The sequence below is a fragment of the Rutidosis leptorrhynchoides genome, chromosome 5 (genome assembly GCF_046630445.1).
Source record: "Rutidosis leptorrhynchoides isolate AG116_Rl617_1_P2 chromosome 5, CSIRO_AGI_Rlap_v1, whole genome shotgun sequence".
NCBI lineage: Eukaryota > Viridiplantae > Streptophyta > Magnoliopsida > Asterales > Asteraceae > Rutidosis > Rutidosis leptorrhynchoides.
In genome coordinates, this window is record NC_092337.1 from 314123536 (window position 1) to 314144847 (window position 21312).

The 21312-nt window shown below is 31.6% G+C and overlaps 1 protein-coding gene across 1 annotated transcript; it reads right to left on the bottom strand.

Moving 5' to 3' along the window:
- Nucleotides 1–456: 456 nt before the first annotated feature.
- Nucleotides 457–2560, bottom strand: LOC139850302 (transcription factor MYB58-like). Its single transcript, XM_071839888.1, has 3 exons — nt 2395–2560; nt 2171–2300; nt 457–1293 (listed from the first exon to the last, which is right to left on the bottom strand). The coding sequence occupies exons 1-3, from the start codon at nt 2525–2527 to the stop codon at nt 822–824; spliced, it is 735 nt and encodes a 244-aa protein (XP_071695989.1). The 5' UTR covers nt 2528–2560; the 3' UTR covers nt 457–821.
- Between the last annotated feature and the right edge of the window lie 18752 nt (nt 2561–21312).

Consider the following 21312-nt stretch of genomic DNA (forward strand, 5'->3'; position numbering starts at 1 on the left):
AATCTTAAGCTCATATAATAAGTTCCTATAAACCCTCATAAGTTCTTCAAATTGGTATGCCAAACATACCCTTGATTATGGATTGTAATGGCCACCTGACCCAGTGGATATCCACCCGATCCACCCGTTTCGTGATGGATATGGATGAACTTAAATAGATATGGATACGGATATGGATGAACCTAAATGGATATGTATATGGATGAAAAAGTTTCATCCATGGATATATTAATGAAATACATATACAACTACATATATATAGATATATGTTTACATATTCACTATTACAAATGCATTTAACGTTAGATTTACGTTTTGCATTCAACTTTTTAATGAAATAACTATTAGATATTACAATAAAACACATATATATCTAACAGATTAAACATATAAATTACATATTTAATTTTTCATAATTCATGTTTAATACTAAATTTAACAAATTGTGTTCGATCTTCGACATATATATTAGAAAATATTATATCATTTTTTTTTATATTCAATAGATATCCATTAACCCGTTTAATTCAATGGATATGGATGGATGAACTGAAATTAAATAGATATGGATACGAATGAACAAAACTTAAATAGATGTGAATATAGATACGAGATGATCACTCGTTACATATTCAATCCATCATCCCTCCCCTTCATCAAGTTTTTCAATGATTATCATTATCATTACTTAGCTCTTAAAACCTCCAACCAAAGAACACCCTATTTATTTATATTATCTTAGTGGTTATTTGTCCTTCAAAATTTTGATATCTAAAACACGACAAAATTAATATATGTTCTACTCATGAACTGGCTCTAGATTACATATATAAATCCGAAGTTGACCAAAAAAGCTCATCATCCATGACGTAATCATGCAAATAAGCCTGAGATGTGAGATCATCCGATAACCCCACAGGCGAAAATATGGTGCCACTCGACATATCGTTGGCTGATAAAATCTCATTCCATAAATTTGAATCAGGTTCACAAAATTGTGGTGTAAAATCATCAGATACGGCATAATCCGAGACACTCAATGAACATGATTCACTTGCCGAAGAAGATGAAGAAGGGAATTGATTAGATGATAAAACCGCCAATAAAACATCAACTTCTTGTTGTGTTTTTAAGTTCGGATTTTTAGCCAAAAAGCCTTTACGAGTAACTCCGTCGGCTTCAGGACTTCTAACTCGATCATTTCTAATCGTGCGGTTTTTCAAATGACTGTGCCAATGATTTTTAATTTCGTTGTCGCTTCTTCCCGGCAATCTTGTAGCCATTGCTGACCATCTATAGACATAACACAACTTCAATTAAACACAGTTTTTCACACTAAACAAATGGTTAAAGTCGGACAAAAGTACAATGATACGCACGAAATTGCACATCATAAATTTAAATAGAGGCGTCTTCGAGCAGAGCATACGCAACCGACTAGAAGCAAAAAATTTAAGGCCCAAACAATGAAAGTTATCTCTTTGAAATTTAAAAGGGACAAAACACCTTGTTGTATTATGTATCAAAGAAGAAAATATTTATGTTAGAAGGGTCTGTTTTATTTATATACTGTATTACTTTAATTATAATTAGACAACAAACATTTTCTGTGGCTGTTAGGAATTTGTTTGCATCGATAATTTTTAGTATTATCTTCTAGTTAACGTTTATAAGTCTAATTTTATTTTTACACCGTGCCTTTAAAATGATTGAGACGGCTTACTTAAACTAATTTTTCATGTATATAGTCCTCTTAGTTTTTACTCATTATCTGGATGGCCTGTAACATCATTGACCGTTAAAAAATTCCTGTTATCTTGGTCACGTGTATGACATGTGAGATTATTTTCTGTACATTGCCCTCTTCCTCCCCATTTATTTAATCCGTTCCTACCCTGCAATTTTCTGCATACTAACGAAATCATCAGTAAAATTCTTTAATTATACTTTTTTTTTAACGTCAATTTTTTTTCCGTCAGTAGATCATTTATTTCAACGACCCTCATCATTTGCACGTAACACACACGTTCGGGCGGAAACCCGAACCCGATCGACGGTACCCGGGAACACATCCATTCGGGCAGTGGTCCGGATAGAGTTCCTTAAACGAATCCGATAAAACCTCCCTATATAATATATACCACCATTATAATTTTTTAATTATACTTACTTGTTGCCAAGCTTGTTATGTAAATTTATGATAATGTCTTCTTCTTCTTTAGTAAAATTTCCATGTTTAACATTCGGACGCAAGTAATTCATCCATCGCAGCCTACAACTTTTTCCACATCTCGACAAACCTAAACAAATACGAATAATGTAAGAGAAAAACTCTAGAACTATATGAATTAAGTTTGATAGAACTTGTAAATTTTCGATATACTCCATATATACCAGCTAACTTGGGAACCTCGCGCCAATTAGAGTGTCCGTATTTCTCAATATGTGCTCTTAACGTGTTGTCTTCTTCTTCACTCCACGCACCTTTCTTGACTCCGTGTTTGTCATAACAAGGTCCCCTCACCATCTTCTCGTCTGCGAATAATGTGTAAATTGTGTATATCTCTTTATCTGGTTGTGGAAGATTTATAATTCTAGATGTGAACTTATATATAGGTTCAACTCAAAACGTGTTGAAAGGAAATAGAATTTAAAAAGAAGACCATAAAAATATGTTCATATGTTTTGTTTGTCTTAAACCATATAAGGAAAGAGCAAAGAAATACCTTTTGTGGACCTACGATTGGATAAATTTGTTTGTTGATAAACGTGGCAATTAAATATTATAGTTACACACACATAAATACTAACTAACTTGTAATAAAGTTTACTAAAGTTCACTATCAACTGAAGTCCAGTCTTCTTTGTCAAGCGAAATGGAAGTCATAATCTTTTTGCAATATAAAGCGTGTTCTCTATCATAGAGGTAAGTTATATTTCCTGACAGTGGCTGAGGAAGAAATGTTTTTTTTACGGGGAAAAAAAAAAAATAAAGCGTAGCAATTTTTTTGGGGTAAACTATGAAGTTTTTGGGCAAAATACAGAGGTTTTTAGTTAAAATTTGGAGATTTTTGGGTAAAATATGAATATTTTGGGGCAAAATATTGAGTTTTTTGAGTAAAATTTGGAGGTTTTTGGATAAAATTTGAAGGTTTTTTGGACAAAATTTGAAGATTTTTGAGTAAAATATGAATGTTTTTAGACAAAATATGGAGATTTCGGAGCAAAATATGAATGTTTTGAGGCGAAAAAATTCACCGTGGATAAAATCAAAAAATCCAAAATTTTTGCAATAAAAATTGCAAATCTACTGGGGCGGCCGCCCCCGCTTGCCCCTTCATATTATTGCCCCTGTTTCCTGACAAAGTTTGATAATTTGACAAAATGATCATTTCTCTATTTCATGTATATATGTAATTTTTTTGATTTATATTTTAACAAAAAACGCACGCCTTTTTTGTTTACGACGGAACTCGAACTCACAAACTCAAAGGTTGATGAGTTCTCTTGATACACTAAAACAAAATGCATTATTAGGGACCACATTTTCCGGCCTTTCGGTACCAAATGTCGTCCCGGATACCCTTTAATTTTCGGCCGACAATTCGTCCCGAAAACGTCGTCCCGGATACTTTTGTGAAAAGTCTTTCGGCATGACTTCCATTTTTTTGGGACGATTGTGGGTCTCACTTTGACTTTCTTCTCTGACAACAAATACGATCATCGTGGACGACTCTTTCGCGATGACATTTTTTTTCTGTTTGTGGGTCCCCCTTTTATTTCCGGACGACAATTTCCTACCATTTGTGGCCTCATTTTCTTTCCGGGCGACCTTTTAGCGGTGAATATTCGTTCCAAAATAAATAATATTAAATAATTATATATTACTAAATAATCATACAAAATCCTGTATAAAGTTTTTGGGACAACATCTTTGGGGCTGAAATTTCGTTCCGAAAAAACTGTTATCTTTTTGCAGGTATATTTCTGCTACCTGTCGTAAAAACGGCACGTTTCAAAAAAACAAACATGTTGTACGTGAGACTATCCGTCCTAATCCATAAGGACGAATACAATAACATATGATTACATTGCGAGGTATTTGACCTCTAAATTATACATTTTACAAACATTGCATTCGTTATTAAAAGACAAACTTTCATTACATCGAAAGTTGACAGACATGCATACCATTTCATAATATATCCAAACTATAAACGACTTTAATAATAATCTTGTTGAACTCAACGACTCGAATGCAACGTCTTTTGAAATATGCCATGAATGACTCCAAATAATATCTTTAAAATGAGCAAATGCACAACGAAAGATTTCTTTAATACCTGAGAATAAACATGCTTAAAAGTGTCAACCAAAAGGTTGGTGAGTTCATTAGTTTATCATAAACATTCTTTTCCATCATTTTAATAGACCACAAGATTTCAAATATAAGTAATCATACACTCGTAAGTGTAAAAATCATTCATACGAATTTCATACTTTCAAACACCTGGTAACCGACATTAACAAATGCATATAGAATATCCCCGCATACAAGTGATTTGCACTTAGTATGCTCACAGCATACAAACAGGCCATCCCTTTTAAAAATGACGGTTGTATACACCTTACAACAGGTCATAGCTTTTAAAGATAGCGGTTGTATACTAAAAGTCTAAGTACTAAAGCAGTTCAAATTCTCTGACTGGGGCTTGTCAAGGCCCATAGATCTATCTTTAGGATTCGCGTCAATTAGTGGCAATTATAATAAACACTAATTGTTAGGTTACCAGCAAAAAGGGGTGATATCCGGTGTACTCATATCTTGGTGGCAATTATAATAAACACCAATTCAATCGTAGAATGTTTTTATGTACTTGTGCCTATTTCGTCAAACATTTATAAAAATAGCGCACGTATTCTCAGTCCCAAAAATATATATTGCAAAAGAATTTAAAAAGGGAGCAAATGTAACTCACAATACTGTATTTCGTAGCAATTATGTAAATGACGGCACTGAACAAGTGCAAGGTTGGCTTTGGATTCACGAACCTATATTAGTATATGTTGGTCAAATAAATGTCTAACAAGCTAGGTCAGGTCATAGTGTATCACAATCCTAATGCTCGAGATTATCATGCAAAAGTCAACAAAAGTCATCTAATCCAAAAATGACTTTCAAAACCTATACATGTTTATTATATAGCCATTTTATATATTTAAATATATTTATCAGATTTTATTGGCATAAATAATACAAGTCATTTATTAATAAAAATTTATATTAAAATTTATATATGATAAAAATATACTTTTATATATCTTAAGTAATAAAATTTATAAAGTTCACTCAATATCATAAAAATATAGTGGTATGTATTATTAATGTAATTATACTACGTGTGATAAAAATATCTTTGTATCACATATTTACTTGATAAAATAATATTGATAATAATAATAATGAGTAAAGGTTGTATTATTTGTAATAATAATAATTATTATTATTATTCTAATAATAATAATAATAATAACAATATTTATTTATTAATGATGATGATATTAATTATAATAAAATGATAATTCTAATCATGATAATTTTAATAATAACGATACTTTTTAATATTAACTGTAATAATAACAATATTTATATCAAAATAATAATTCTATTCAAAATAATAATTTTTAATAATAATACTAAGATAATAATAATAATGATATTTTATAATAACAATGATATTTTTATTAAAAATGATAATTTTAATAAAATGATAGTTTTAATATTATTGATACTTTTAATAATAATAATAATAATGATAAAAATAATAAAAATGATATTTTTATCTAAATTAATATCTTACAATATTTTAATTTCATCATGATACTTATACTCATTATTTCCTAATCGATTCGTTTAATAGCTTTTAGTCCTCTTTTATATCGCATTCATAATAATGATAATAATAGTAATCATAATAATAAGATGATATTAATATTAGTTTTAATGATAACGATAATAATAATAATAATTATAATAATACTAATGATAATACTAATGATAATACTAATAATAATAATAATAATAATAATAATAATAATAATAATAATAATAATAATAATAATAATAATAATAATAATAATAACCTTAGTAATGATACCGATAACAATAACAATTTTAATTATAATACTTATATTGATAACGATAATGATAATAATAATAATAATTATGACGATAACAATAACGACGATAGTAATAATAATAATAATATTAGAATTAATGATAATTCAGTTGATCATATCTTTTAATCCATTCATCGAAACCACACGATTTCTAAATGAAAAGTTATTAATTTTTCGCCAGCTTTCCAACGACATGCATATCATATACCTTATCTCAGTAGTATATGTATCAAATTCGTGTTTTATCAAAAACTAATAATAATAATACTCCTAATTATAAGATTAATAATAATATTAATCTTAATAATAATAATTATAATTATAATATATATTTATAGAGATTGAGAGACTGAAAGATAGATGTGAATGAATTCGAGAGGAAAACTGCGGAGCTTTATAGAACATTACCTGCCCCCTCTATCCATGCGATCGCATGGTTTGAAGTGCATTTGGCCATGCGATCGCATGGCCCTCTCATCCAGCTAACATCCACTTCATATGGGCTGCCGACACTCATTTATTAATATATATATATATATATATATATATATATATATATATATATATATATATATATATATATATATATATATATATATATATTAAATCTATATAATTAATTATATATTATATTATATTCACGTATATAGTTAACTTGTAATTTTAGTTCCGATAACTCGTACGTTGACACTCGACTTACGTCCCAGTTCCGGTTTCTAGAACGTCCTTTCGTACGCTTAGAAAACTTGCACTTTATGTTACGCGACGTGTACCTTTATCAATAATTAGACTTAATCATCGATAGACTATATTACCCAAAGTATAACTTTTACATTTGAGTGTTGTGGTCATTTGCTTCTATAAATCAATATTGTTTATCAAAGTATATTATTTTATATCAAACGTTTTATGATTAAGTTAATTATATTTTATCACTTTGTAAAATATAAATATAATTTCATTTACAAATAAATTTATATTTAATTAATAATATAATATTTAGTTTTTCAAAACTAATTATATTTCAAAATTTAAAATTTTTTAAATAATAGAAATTATTATATCACCTAACGTTTATGCTCTAGGACTTAATCTGATATAATTTATTTATAAGCCAACGTTTATTTTAATTTCTCAAACGTTCTAAATATCAATCGAATCAGTAGACAAGTGTTTTTATTGTTTACTTAACTAATTTGAAACTATATATATATATATATATATATATATATATATATATATATATATATATATATATATATATATATATATATATATTCAATATTCATAAACACGTTTTAAATACACGTTGCGAGTTATTTATTTAATTCTAATAAATAATAACATATTGTATATATTCAAATTATGTTATTTAAACAAAACATCTTGATAATCAAATTCTATTGAATCGAAAAACGTTTCCGCACGTTTGAAACTAAATCAATTGAATATTATGAAATCCAGTTCTCCACTAACTTTTGTCTAACCTTCGTTAATTGACACATTTATTTTTACTTATAAATCACTTTACCATTTATTCCGAATACCGTTAAAAAGGAACGATTTCTCAAATTAACGTGGACATCACAACAGAGACCCGTAATAATATCATAATGTATCTGATAATTCAATCATTTGATATTATCTTTTAATTCTGTTGATAAATATATTAAACATATATTGAAACAAATATGTTCATGTAAAATATTATACATCTAATACTTGTTAACGCTTTCAATTAATATTACTATACATTATATACATATCTATATACACATAAATTTCGTGAATCGTCGAGCACAGTTAAAGGGTAATTGATTATATGAATATAGTTCTAAAATTTTCGAGACTCAATATTACAGACTTTGCTTATCGTGTCAGAAACATATAAAGATTAAGTTTAAATTTGATCGAAAATTTCCGGGTCGTCACGGTACCTACCCGTTAAAGAAATTTCATCCCGAAATTTGATTGAGGTCGTCATGGCTAACAATAAGAATGTTATTATGACGAATATAAGTTGATAAATATAGTTTTATCATCATTGAGTAATATGGATAAAATAATTTGATTAAGTGAAGAGTACGAGTGAAGCTATCGCAAAAGAGTGAAATGAGAAAATAAAGTTTTCGTCATATCTTTTAACGTAGATACGGTTGATTCCCAGAGTTAAAAGGATTTAGAGGAAATCTTTGTAATAAGATTTGATTCTTCGGAAATTATGGAAATTAGGATCTTTTTTAGTTAAATGCAATAATCTATTTCGATTGCTCTGTTTGATATTTCACTATAAATCCACCCCCTTCGTTTCCTTATTTCCACAACTCCCATTCTCTATACTTTCTTCCTCAATTAACATTTCAAAAATATTATGGAAATGCTTCATCCAGTTCTGATCCTTGATCTTATTCTGACTATCACAACAATCATCCTTCTATTCCAACTCTCACCGGAGGAATCTATTTACTTCTACTTCGCTCTTGGTATTGTGATTTTCTTAATCCTTTCTTGCATCTGTCTTTCTATAATTATTGACATCCAAAGTTAATGATTTCTTCTATTTGCTGCGATTTATACTCTCCTTTATATTTCGAAGCTTGTGCTTTTGTTTCTCTTCTCGCCTTTAAATACAGCAAGTAATGGTCCAGAATTCGTAGGTATGAAATTCAGAATGAACATAACTAATGTTCTGAGCGAGAAATTGTGATAGCTCAATCTGACTTGTCAAATTACCAGAAGTCACGGAAAAGACTGAATCATCAAGAAAAATATTTTCTTGATATTTTTAGAGGTTAAATAGAATGAAAGAGTTATGTAACATGGCACATGATGACAGTATGGTCTGTGAATTATCATGTTCCATTAGAAACTCAGCATGACTTACTGTAATATAATCACGTTGATCAAGTGTCATTATATTATACTAACTCATGCTTTAATTCCTAACATTACTTCAAAACATTCATAATTTAAACTCGAAGGTTTACAGAATATAGAAACTAAACAGTTTCCTTTATGATGTAACACTGATAGTGTGAAGAGATAAATGATATCAGATAAGAATAGTTATGAAAATATCTTCAGATATATTGAGGATATTTACAATGAAAGATACGATGATATCTTAGAATTTCTAATATCGAAGGATGATGAAGAAGATTTGTCCGTAAAGGTTTAGAGTCAGGAGCAAGGTATTCGTTAATGACTTCAGCAGATACTGAGTCATTTGGATTCTTTGAAGGTAGGTTTAGTCTTTTTGATTTGTCCACAACCTTCTTCATAGTTTGCTCAATCCGTTTTCTAGTTCCAAACTTTCTCTTTTTCTGAGCTTTGCCAACATATTATTCTTTATCATCAAACTTTCGACTGTTAAGGTCGTTTACTGTTTTTACTGCTTCATCAACATTTTTCAAAAATTCAGAGAACTAATTCGTAGTTTGGGGTGCTTTTCAGAAGTTCACAATTGAAGTACGTAAGTCTAGGAGATAGATGTTATATGTACATATATAACTGTTGACGTAGAATTACTGCGAAATTTGAGAATAATGATTGAAGCTTTTTGGTATGACAATTACCGTTACAAGATGCAGATGAGTACATGATAGGGTTTCAATGAATATAATGATTTTTCGAGAATTCAAAGATCAATGAAGTTGCTGGTAAGTTTACTGCTAATGTAGTGGAATATAAACGGTTCCCCGGTGACGACGACGAAGGGCAAACTTATATATCAAAGTTATAATAAGGCTTATTCGAATGAAAGGTCGATGTTGATTTGCTGGAGATGTGACAAAATTGGCTACTTTGGAGAGGGATTGTAAAGTTATTTTCGGTAATAACAATGCCAATGGATCACGGATTTGTGTTAAACTTCTACTTAGGTTCCGGGAGTTTTCCAGGTGCATGACGGTGGATAACATGTGGTTGGATCATCCTCTCGATTGTTTCTTTAATTGAGGGGTTTTCAAGAATCATGAAGGGTTTGAACGTAGATTTTATTCGTCAGTATACATACGGTGTTCTAGAATTTTGAATGACATGAATATTTTTTTGGGTTTTAAGAATAGAAGTGATGTTCTATCACAGTTTTGAAGTCAAAGTATAGTTTTGAAAGATGTAGGGATCTAAGACTGATGTCTTCTATTAAATCTTGACTTTGATTTTGATTTGTCAAAACCAGAATACATAATTAAATTTGAATGAGAATGGTTGTTCTGATTTCTATGAAAGAATGTATATCGTTGTGAAAGTAGTGAGTATAGTTGATGATTTGCTGAATCAGAATCGAAGAATGTAACATATTAATTGTGAATTTATATATCTCTCGGGTATTACCTACCCGTTAAAAGTTTCACAAGTAATATTTTGTATAAGAGGATTTTATTACAGTCTTTATGAAAATATATGTATGTATATTTTCTGTAGATGTAATACAGATTTACTGAGTTAATATAATATTAAACTCATTTGATTTTTGGCTGGAATTAGAAATGAATAATCTCTAAAACATTAGAGATTACATAATCTTCGCGGAGTATTTCACTAATGTAATCAATACTTTATTATTTATTCTTATTGGCATTCCTTGGTGACGAATGTTGATGTTTGTGAATTCTTGCTAACTTTGCAAGGTACGAATGATGTTGTCTAAAAAGTTTTGAGTACATCGAAGATGAAAGTGTAAAATCAAACATGTAATTGATTAATACACTTGGTTTATTATGAAATGGGATTTATTGAGTTGAAACAGAGATTGTAGTTAATGATGGTTAAGTCTTTAACGAATGATGTACATCATTGCATATTAGTAATATGAATTAACCGAGTAGTATCTACCCTTATTCAATTCATACATAATAGCTTAGTACAAAAAGATATACTATGGTTTCCAAAATTTATATATATAAGATATACATATAAATTCTTCAGTGGAAATGAGTTAATACTTCATAACTCGTTGATATGACATACTTGTTGTTGATTAGTGATGTTGTTCGCGGTGATTATGGATCTGGCAGAGCTTGTGATTGTTGGGATTTAACAAGTTCATAATATACTTGAAACATTTGAAAAACTTAGCGGAAGCATGTAAGTATTACCATTTTAGAACATATTAAACTTTAACCATTTAAAGTTAAATCCCAATTAGGATCGAGTTATGAAATATACTTACAAACTATAAGCAAGAAAAGAGTTTATACCTACTCCAAGCTTGTTGGTAAGTGATGAAGATGATGATGATGAATAGAGCTCCAAAAGAATGAAACCTCAAGTTGTTATACCCCAAACTTGTGCACCAACACCCTAGCTTTTGGTTAGGATTTAATGACACTTGAAATGAGTTGCAAAAAAAAACTTTGAGAACCCCTTTGTTCCCTTGCATGTGTCTTAAGTCTGCAAGAGGTCTTGGTACATATGCACATGGAATCTTTGGAAGTAACACTTAAAAGCTAGTCAAAATGGCATGCTAGTTGAGACTCCCATGCCACTTCCAAATTAGTTTTATAAAATAAGTTTTATAAAAGAATTAGATTTTATAAAACCATTTTATAAATTTCCATATTTAGTTATGTACATATTTTATATAAAACCAATTTTTATAAAATGTAACATAACATTATTAATTATTTAACCTATAAATAATTAAATCCATGTTATATAAATTATTCCATAATTTATATATATACACATCAAGTAATATTTCAGAAAACCATTTTTCTTAAAGTTCAAGTGTCGCGTATTTAATCAATGATCTAATCGCTAAGATCAAATACGAATAAGGTGTCGGTAAGTTTGTTATTGGGTATGACCCGACTTGGATCATAACATGTTAGCCACGTTAATTTAATATGTCTCTCGGGCATACGAAATACCTTCAATCTCCCACTTGCACGAGAAACATAAGAAATTAATGCAAGTGATGGATACTGAAATGTCCCGTTCTTATTGATTAAAAACGTTCCATATTAATTGATTTCGTTGCGAGGTTTTGACCTCTATATGTGACGTTTTTCAAAGACTGCATTCATTTTTAAAACAAACCATAACCTTTATTTCATAAATAAAGGTTTAAAAAGCTTTACGTAGATTATCAAATAATGATAATCTAAAATATCCTGTTTACACACGACCATTACATAATGGTGTACAATACAAATATGTTACATCGAAATCAGTTTCTTGAATGCAGTTTTTACACAATATCCTACAAACATGGACTCCAAATCTTGTCCTTATTTTAGTATGCAACAGCGGAAGCTCTTAGTATTCACCTGAGAATAAACATGCTTTAAACGTCAACAAAAATGTTGGTGAGTTATCGGTTTAACCTATATATATCAAATCGTAACAATAGACCACAAGATTTCATATTTCAATACACATCCCATACATAGAGATAAAAATCATTCATATGGTGAACACCTAGTAACCGACATTAACAAGATGCATATATATAAGAATATCCCCATCATTCCGGGACACCCTTCGGATATGATATAAATTTCAAAGTACTAAAGCATCCGGTACTTTGGATGGGGTTTGTTAGGCCCAATAGATCTATCTTTAGGATTCACGTCAATTAGGGTGTCTGTTCCCTAATTCTCTGATTACCAGACTTAATAAAAAGGGGCATATTCGATTTCGATAATTCAACCATAGAATGTAGTTTCACGTACTTGTGTCTATTTTGTAAATCATTTAAAAAACCTGCATGTATTCTCATCCCAAAAATATTAGATTTTAAAAGTGGGACTATAACTCACTTTCATAGATTTTTACTTCGTCGGGAAGTAAGACTTGGCTACTGGTTGATTCACGAACCTATAACAATATATACATATATATCAAAGTATGTTCAAAATATATTTACAACACTTTTAATATATTTTGATGTTTTAAGTTTATTAAGTCAGCTGTCCTCGTTAGTAACCTACAACTAGTTGTCCACAGTTAGATGTACATAAATAAATCGATAAATATTATCTTGAATCAATCCATGACCCAGTGTATACGTATCTCAGTATTGATCACAACTCAAACTATATATATTTTGGAATCAACCTCAACCCTGTATAGCTAACTCCAACATTCACATATAGAGTGTCTATGGTTGTTCCGAAATATATATAGATGTGTCGACATGATAGGTCGAAACATTGTATACGTGTCTATGGTATCTCAAGATTACATAATATACAATACAAGTTGATTAAGTTATGGTTGGAATAGATTTGTTACCAATTTTCACGTAGCTAAAATGAGAAAAATTATCCAATCTTGTTTTACCCATAACTTCTTCATTTTAAATCCATTTTGAGTGAATCAAATTGCTATGGTTTCATATTGAACTCTATTTTATGAATCTAAACATAGAAAGTATAGGTTTATAGTCGGAAAAATAAGTTACAAGTCGTTTTTGTAAAGGTAGTCATTTCAGTCGAAAGAACGACGTCTAGATGACCATTTTAGAAAACATACTTCCACTTTGAGTTTAACCATAATTTTTGGATATAGTTTCATGTTCATAATAAAAAAACATTTTCCCAGAATAACAACTTTTAAATCAAAGTTTATCATAGTTTTTAATTAACTAACCCAAAACAGCCCGCGGTGTTACTACGACGGCGTAAATCCGGTTTTACGGTGTTTTTCTTGTTTCCAGGTTTTAAATCATTAAGTTAGAATATCATATAGATATATAACATGTGTTTAGTTGATTTTAAAAGTTAAGTTAGAAGGATTAACTTTTATTTGCGAACAAGTTTAGAATTAACTAAACTATGTTCTAGTGATTACAAGTTTAAACCTTCGAATAAGATAGCTTTATATGTATGAATCGAATGATGTTATGAACATCATTACTTCCTAAATTTCCTTGGATAAACCTACTAGAAATGAGAAAAATAGATCTAGCTTCAAAGGATCCTTGGATGGCTTGAAAGTTCTTGAAGCAGAATCATGACACGAAAACAATTTCAAGTAAGATTTCCACTCGAAATAAGATTGTTATAGTTATAGAAATTGAATTAAAGTTTGAATATGATTATTACCTTGTATTAGAAAGATAACCTACTATAAGTAACAAAGGTTTCTTGATCTTGGATGATTACTTGGAATGGACTTAGAAAACTTGGAAGTAAACTTGCAATCTTGGAAGTATTCTTGATTTTATGAAACTAGAACTTTTGGAATTTATGAAGAACACTTAGAACTTGAAGATAGAACTTGAGAGAGATAAATTAGATGAAGAAAATTGAAGAATGAAAGTGTTTGTAGGTGTTTTTGGTCGTTGGTGTATGGATTAGATATAAAGGATATGTAATTTTGTTTTCATGTAAATAAGTCATGAATGATTACACATATTTTTGTAATTTTATGAGATATTTCATGCTAGTTGCTAAATGATGGTTCCCACATGTGTTAGGTGACTCACATGGGCTGCTAAGAGCTGATCATTGGAGTGTATATACCAATAGTACATACATCTAAAAGCTGTGTATTGTACGAGTACGAATACGGGTGCATACGAGTAGAATTGTTGATGAAACTGAACGAGGATGTAATTGTAAGCATTTTTGTTAAGTAGAAGTATTTTGATAAGTGTCTTGAAGTCTTTCAAAAGTGTATGAATACATATTAAAACACTACATGTATATACATTTTAACTGAGTCGTTAAGTCATCGTTAGTCGTTACATGTAAATGTTGTTTTGAAACCTTTAGGTTAACGATCTTGTTGAATGTTGTTAACCCATTGTTTATTATAACAAATGAGATGTTAAATTGTTATATTATCATGATATTATGATATATAATATATCTTAGTATGATATATATACAGTTAAATGTCGTTACAACGATAATCGTTACATATATGTCTCGTTTCGAAATCATTAAGTTAGTAGTCTTATTTTTACATATGTATTTCATTGTTAATACACTTAATAATATATTTACTTATCATTTAACATAATTACCCAAGTATATCAATATCTTAATATGATTCATATGTACCTAGTAAGACGTTGTTATAACGATAATCGTTATATATATCGTTTTCGAGTTTTTTAAATTAATAGTCTCATTTTTATGTATATAACTCATTGTTAAAATACCTAATGAGATACATACTTATAATAAAATCATGTTAACTATATAAATAACCATATATATGTCATCGTATAGTTTTTACAAGTTTTAACGTTCGTGAATCACCGGTCAACTTGGGTGGTCAATTGTCTATATGAAACCTATTTCAATTAATCAAGTCTTAACAAGTTTGATTTCTTAACATGTTGGAAACACTTAATCATGTAAATAATAATTTCATTTAATATATATATAAACATGGAAAAGTTCGGGTCACTACAGATACCACCTAACGACCGTCCATCACCCCCAATATGTTATGACTTTGTGCCATTCAATAACATCATCCCTTTCGAGTTCCCATCTCGAATATGAATAGGTGAATCTTTCATTTATCCTTTCATCCTAGATGTCATGTTAAATCCAAGAGACATAGAGTGATCACTCTCTTCTAGGTTTAACTTTATCAGGCCTTAGACATCTGACTCTCAACGAATAAGAGGGACGAATTCCATCTTGACTACATATGTCCTAGATATATACTTTGTATTACACCTAGGCTCTTCCTCATGAACTACCATATTTTAGAATAGCGAAGGAAAGAATCAAGGCATAATACTTAGTGAATATCCGAACCCAATATGTGTCTCGGGTCAGAGGATACAATGATATTCACCTTTACTCAAGATTACATGTGATCAACCACAAAGGCTCCATTTTGTAAATCTTGAGGGCGGGTCTTCCAATATTTGTATCCCACAAATATCTATGAACCTTGGTTGCAACCTTACCCCACATTCATCCCGTAAATGTATACCAATCCAAGTTCATAATAGTCTAAACCTCACACTTGTTCCCACAAATGTGATCGACTACGAAATCTAGAATAATTACTTATTCATGGATAAAATATGCAAAATAGGAACCTGACTCAAGATTAATAAATTAACACCATAATTATATTAATGAGTTTGAACCACTTCGTTCCATTACAATACATAAAACAGATCACAACCAATCACTAGAATATCAAAGCCCTAATGCACTAACATGCCCTTGATGTTTTGCACCATGTAAGAGCTTCGTGAGTGAATCCGCTATATTAAGATCTGTTTGAACCTTGCGAATACATATCTTTCCCTTTTCAACTTCATCCCTTATGTAGTTGAATCTCCTCTCAATGTGACGGGTCTTTTGGTGAGCACGAGGTTCCTTGATTTGAGCAATCGCACCCTCGTTGTCACAAAAGATCTCAAGAGGGTCTTGAATGGAAGGGACTACTCCTAAGTCGTCGATGAATTTCTTCATCCATGTAACGTCCTGAGCTGCCAATGAGGCAGCAATGTATTCTGACTCTATAGTGGATAGTGCAACAACATCCTGTTTTGAACTTTTCCAAGAGACCGCACCTCCATTTAACGTGAAGACATAACCGGATTGTGATCGAGAATCATCTCGATCAGTTTAGAAACTCGCGTCCACGTAACCTTTTACAGCGAGTTCCTCCTCACCAGACCCATATATTAGAAACATATCCTTAGTCCTCCTATGGTATTTCAATATACTTTTGACATCAATCCAATGACTGTCTCCTGGGTTATTCTGGTATGTACTTGTCAGGCTAAGAGCGCATGACACATCCGGTCTAGTGCATATCATTGCATACATGATTGACCCAATGGCAGACGCATATGGGACTTTCTTCATTCTCTCATGTTCATCTTTCGTGGTAGGGCACTGAGATGAACTGAGAAACGTTCCTCTTTGAATAGATACCAAACATTTCTTAGAGTTCTCCATCTTGAACCTTTTCAAGATCTTTTCAATGTATGCACTTTGATTCAAAACTATCAGTTTCTTGGATCTATCCCTGTAGATCCCAATCCCCAAAACGTGTTGTGCTTCTCCAAGATCCTTAATGGAGAAGCATTTACTTAGCCAAGTTTTAACACGTTGCATTGCCGGAATATCATTTCCAAATAACAATATATCATCCACATATAGTACAAAGAACATGATAGTGCTCCCACTAGCTTTCTTGTATACACAAGCTTCATCACCATTTTTAGTGAAGCCAAATTTATTGGCCTCCTCATTAAAACGATGATTCCACATTCTAGATGCTTGTTTCAATCCGTAGATTGACTTCTTTAACTTGCATACCTTTTTAGGATATTTTGGATCAACAAAACCTTTAGGCTGAACCATATAGACATCTTCCTCAAGATATCCATTTAGGAAAGCGGTCTTGACATCCACTTGCCATATTTCATAATCATAATGAGCAGCAATGGCAAGTAATATCCTAATAGACTTTAGCATTGTCACAGGCGAAAAAGTTTCATCATAGTCAACCCCTTGAGTTTGAGTGAAACCTTTTGCTACAAGTCTAGCTTTATATGTATCCAAGTTCCCATGTATGTCGGTTTTCATTTTGAAAAGCCATTTACAATCAACTAGCCTTGAGCCAGTAGGTTGTGCAACAAGTTCCCAAACTTGGTTGTCATACATGGATTGCATCTCAGTGTTCATGGCTTCCTGCCATTTATCTTTATCAATCCTTGATAAAGCATCTTGGTAGTTTGTTGGTTCATCCAAATCAACCACATAGCAACCATCCATGAGAAACCCATATCTCTCAGGAGGATTACTAATCCTACCAGATCTGCGAACGTCTTGTATACTTTGATCATCCATTTGATCATTCTCAATATTTTCATGTTGAGTGCTACTGTCAACCAATTATGTATCATCTACTTGATCTTGAACCTCTTCAAGATCTATCTTCCTTTCACTATTACCTTCCATTAGGAACTTAGTTTCAAGGAATTCAGCCTTCCGAGCAACAAATACATTCTGCTCGGATGGATCATAGAAATAATATCCTATATCATCCTTGGGATATCCTATGAAGATACACTTCGTGGATCGAGAATTCAACTTATTAGGGACGTAACGCTTAGGATAAGCTTCACATCCCCATACCTTTAAGTATGACAGAGATGGAGGTTTTCCAAACCACATCTCATGAGGAGTTCGTTCCACTTTCTTGGTTAGGGCCATATTTAGAATACGAGCCGCGGAGCATAGATAATAACCCCAAAATGATAGAGGTAACGAGCTTCTAGCCATCATAGATCGAACCATATCCATTAGGGTTCGGTTCCTCCTTTCGAAAACTCCATTAAGTTGGGGTGTTCCAGGAGGAGTGAGTTGCGAGATAATCCCGCAACTTTTAAGATGATCTTGGAAAGCATCACTTAGGTATTCACCCCCTCTATCGGTACGAAGTACTTTGATTGTCTTACTGAGTTGATTTTTTACTTCATTTTGATATCCCTTGAATGCTTCAAGAGTTTTGTCCTTATGTATTAATAGGTAGACATATCCGAAATGACTGAAGTCATCAATGAAAGTAACGAAGTATCTTTCACCATTCCTAGTCATGGGCTTAAAGGGTCCACATACATCCAAATGTATTAATCCCAATAAGTCTTTAGCCCTTTCATAGGTCCCTTTGAAAGGTGCTTTAGTCATTTTGCCTTGTAAACAAGATTCACATACATCAAACGAGTCTAGTTCATTTGATTTCAAAAGTCCATTCTTTTGAAGTGTATGCATTCGATTCTTGTTTATGTGACCAAGGCGACAATGCCATTAGTAGGAATCACTCAAATCCCTTTTGAGTTTCTTGGTGTTTACATGGAACATTGAGCTATTGTATGATGTGTCATCATGAACCAATTCATAAATACCATTCGAAGACGAAGCCTTAAAATATAACACATTATCTAAAGAAACAAGGATATCATCATTAATGAAATTAAGATTAAAACCATATTGTTTCAAACGGGATACAGAAATAATGTTTCGAGATAAATCGGGTGCATACAAAACATTTTTCAAAATAAGCTCCAAACCACTTGGAAGCTTCAAAACAAAGTCTCCTTGAGCTTTCACTTGCACCCTTGCTCCATTTCCCATGAAGAGACTTGTTGTTCCCGCATCTTAATTACTTCTTTTGAACCCCTGCAAAGAATTGCAAATATGAGTTCCACATTCTGTGTCTAATACCCATGTATTAGAAGAAGTAATACTAAGCTCAACGTATACCATATATACATTACCTGAGGTTTGCCCTGCATCCCTCTTTTCTTTTAACTCCTTTAGATAGACCAGGCAGTTGCGTTTCCAGTGACCAATCTCACCGCAACCAAAGCACGGATCTTCTTTGGGGTTTGCTTTACCAGCAACCTTTTTCTTCTTGTTATTATTGGTTGGGGTAACCATCTTCCCCTTTCCCTTACCCTTGCCTTGATAGGCGGGTCCTTTCCTCTTAGCCACCTTTGGCTTAGAAGTGTTATTGTTTTTGGACCCGCATTCATTGATCATAAACACAGGTGAAGCCCTTTTACCCATGCTTGCTTCGGCCGTCTTAAGCATGGCATGTAATCCGCCAATGCTCTTATCCCAACCATTCATATTGTAATTCATTACGAATGTGTCAAACCTTTTTGATAAAGAATTAAGGATAAGGTCCGTGGCTAATTCATTAGACACATTGCAATTTAGACGGTTCGCTCGATCAATTAGGCTTTTCATCTTAAGGACATAAGATGAAATGGATTGGGAGTCATCCATCCGATATGCATGAAGCGCTCGAACCGTTTCGAAGCGCTCGACACGAGCTTGTTGAAGGAACATCTCCTTCAATTGTGTGATCATGTCATATGCACTATGATGCTCGAAGTCCTTTTGGAGTTCGGGTATCATAGTCCCAAGCATAAGGCAAGAGACTTGTACCGAATCAGTGCAATACTTATCCCAATAAGCCATACCTTCCGTATCATCCTCGTCCAGTTGATCGGGAATGGGATCTTCCAACACATACGCCCTATCCTCTAGTTTGAGGACAATTCTTAGATTGCGAAACCAATCCATGAAGTTCGTATGGTTGAGTTTTTTCTTTTCGAGGATTGACCTCAACGATAGGTTGTTAAAGTTGATTGGTGCATTTGGAATGTTGTTGTTATTGGCGGCCATCTACAAAATTTAACAAAGTTGTTTAAGTATCAATTTTAATTTAACAATCAATACCCTTAAATCCAATTGATATTTATTAAATTTTAGAATCCAACGGTAAACCAAATTTCGGTTAGGTGACCTTTATCCCGTCATTTGATTTAGCTAGGTAGTCATTATATGACAATTGCAATCCTTTTGCAACTTCTAAGTTATGGAATCATGCAATCCTTTTGCATGGTATATTTATTCCATCAACGCCTATTTGTTCCTCATGCTTCGGTGACCCTAAGTTCATGATTCCCAAATCAAGTCATCCTACTTGTGTAAACGTGTAAATTTAACATACAAATAGTTAGGTGACCTTTATCCCACAAGTGTGTGAAATTCACCCTAATCATATTAGTTTGCTCATAACGGTTAGGTGACCTTTATCCCATTATGAGTTCCCTAATTATTTTTAAGTGTCACACAAAAGGATGGCGTTTAACTTGTTTGCCTTGTTAATAAGGGATTTTAAGTTTTCATAATTTCTAGTTTAAGGAAACTTTTATGCCATACACCAACATGCATTTAGTGTATGGTACATATGAAAAACCATTTTCATGTCTTGTAATTAAGCCAATTACTTGATATAAACCATTTTATATATATGATCCTTATCATGTTCTTAATAACCATTTATTAATGTCCTTTTAGCCATTTTTAATTTAACCATTTAAATTGTCGTTTTGCATGTCATTAATAATGTCTAATTTAACCAATTAAATTGTCATTTTGCTTGTTGTTAACTTGTGATTTACTTGTAGCAACCAAACATACAAACACATTAAACAACCATGCATGCAAAACAAATATGTTCACAATCAAGCCAATTTGGTAGATATTTGTTTAGCCGAAAACAAATGCCACCGGTTAAGGGGTAATAACACAAAGTAGGAGATTTTAAATCTCCCACTTAATCTTGCATCCAAATGCTTCTTCTTGTGTTCTTCCAAGTCTTCATTTTATATCTCCATCT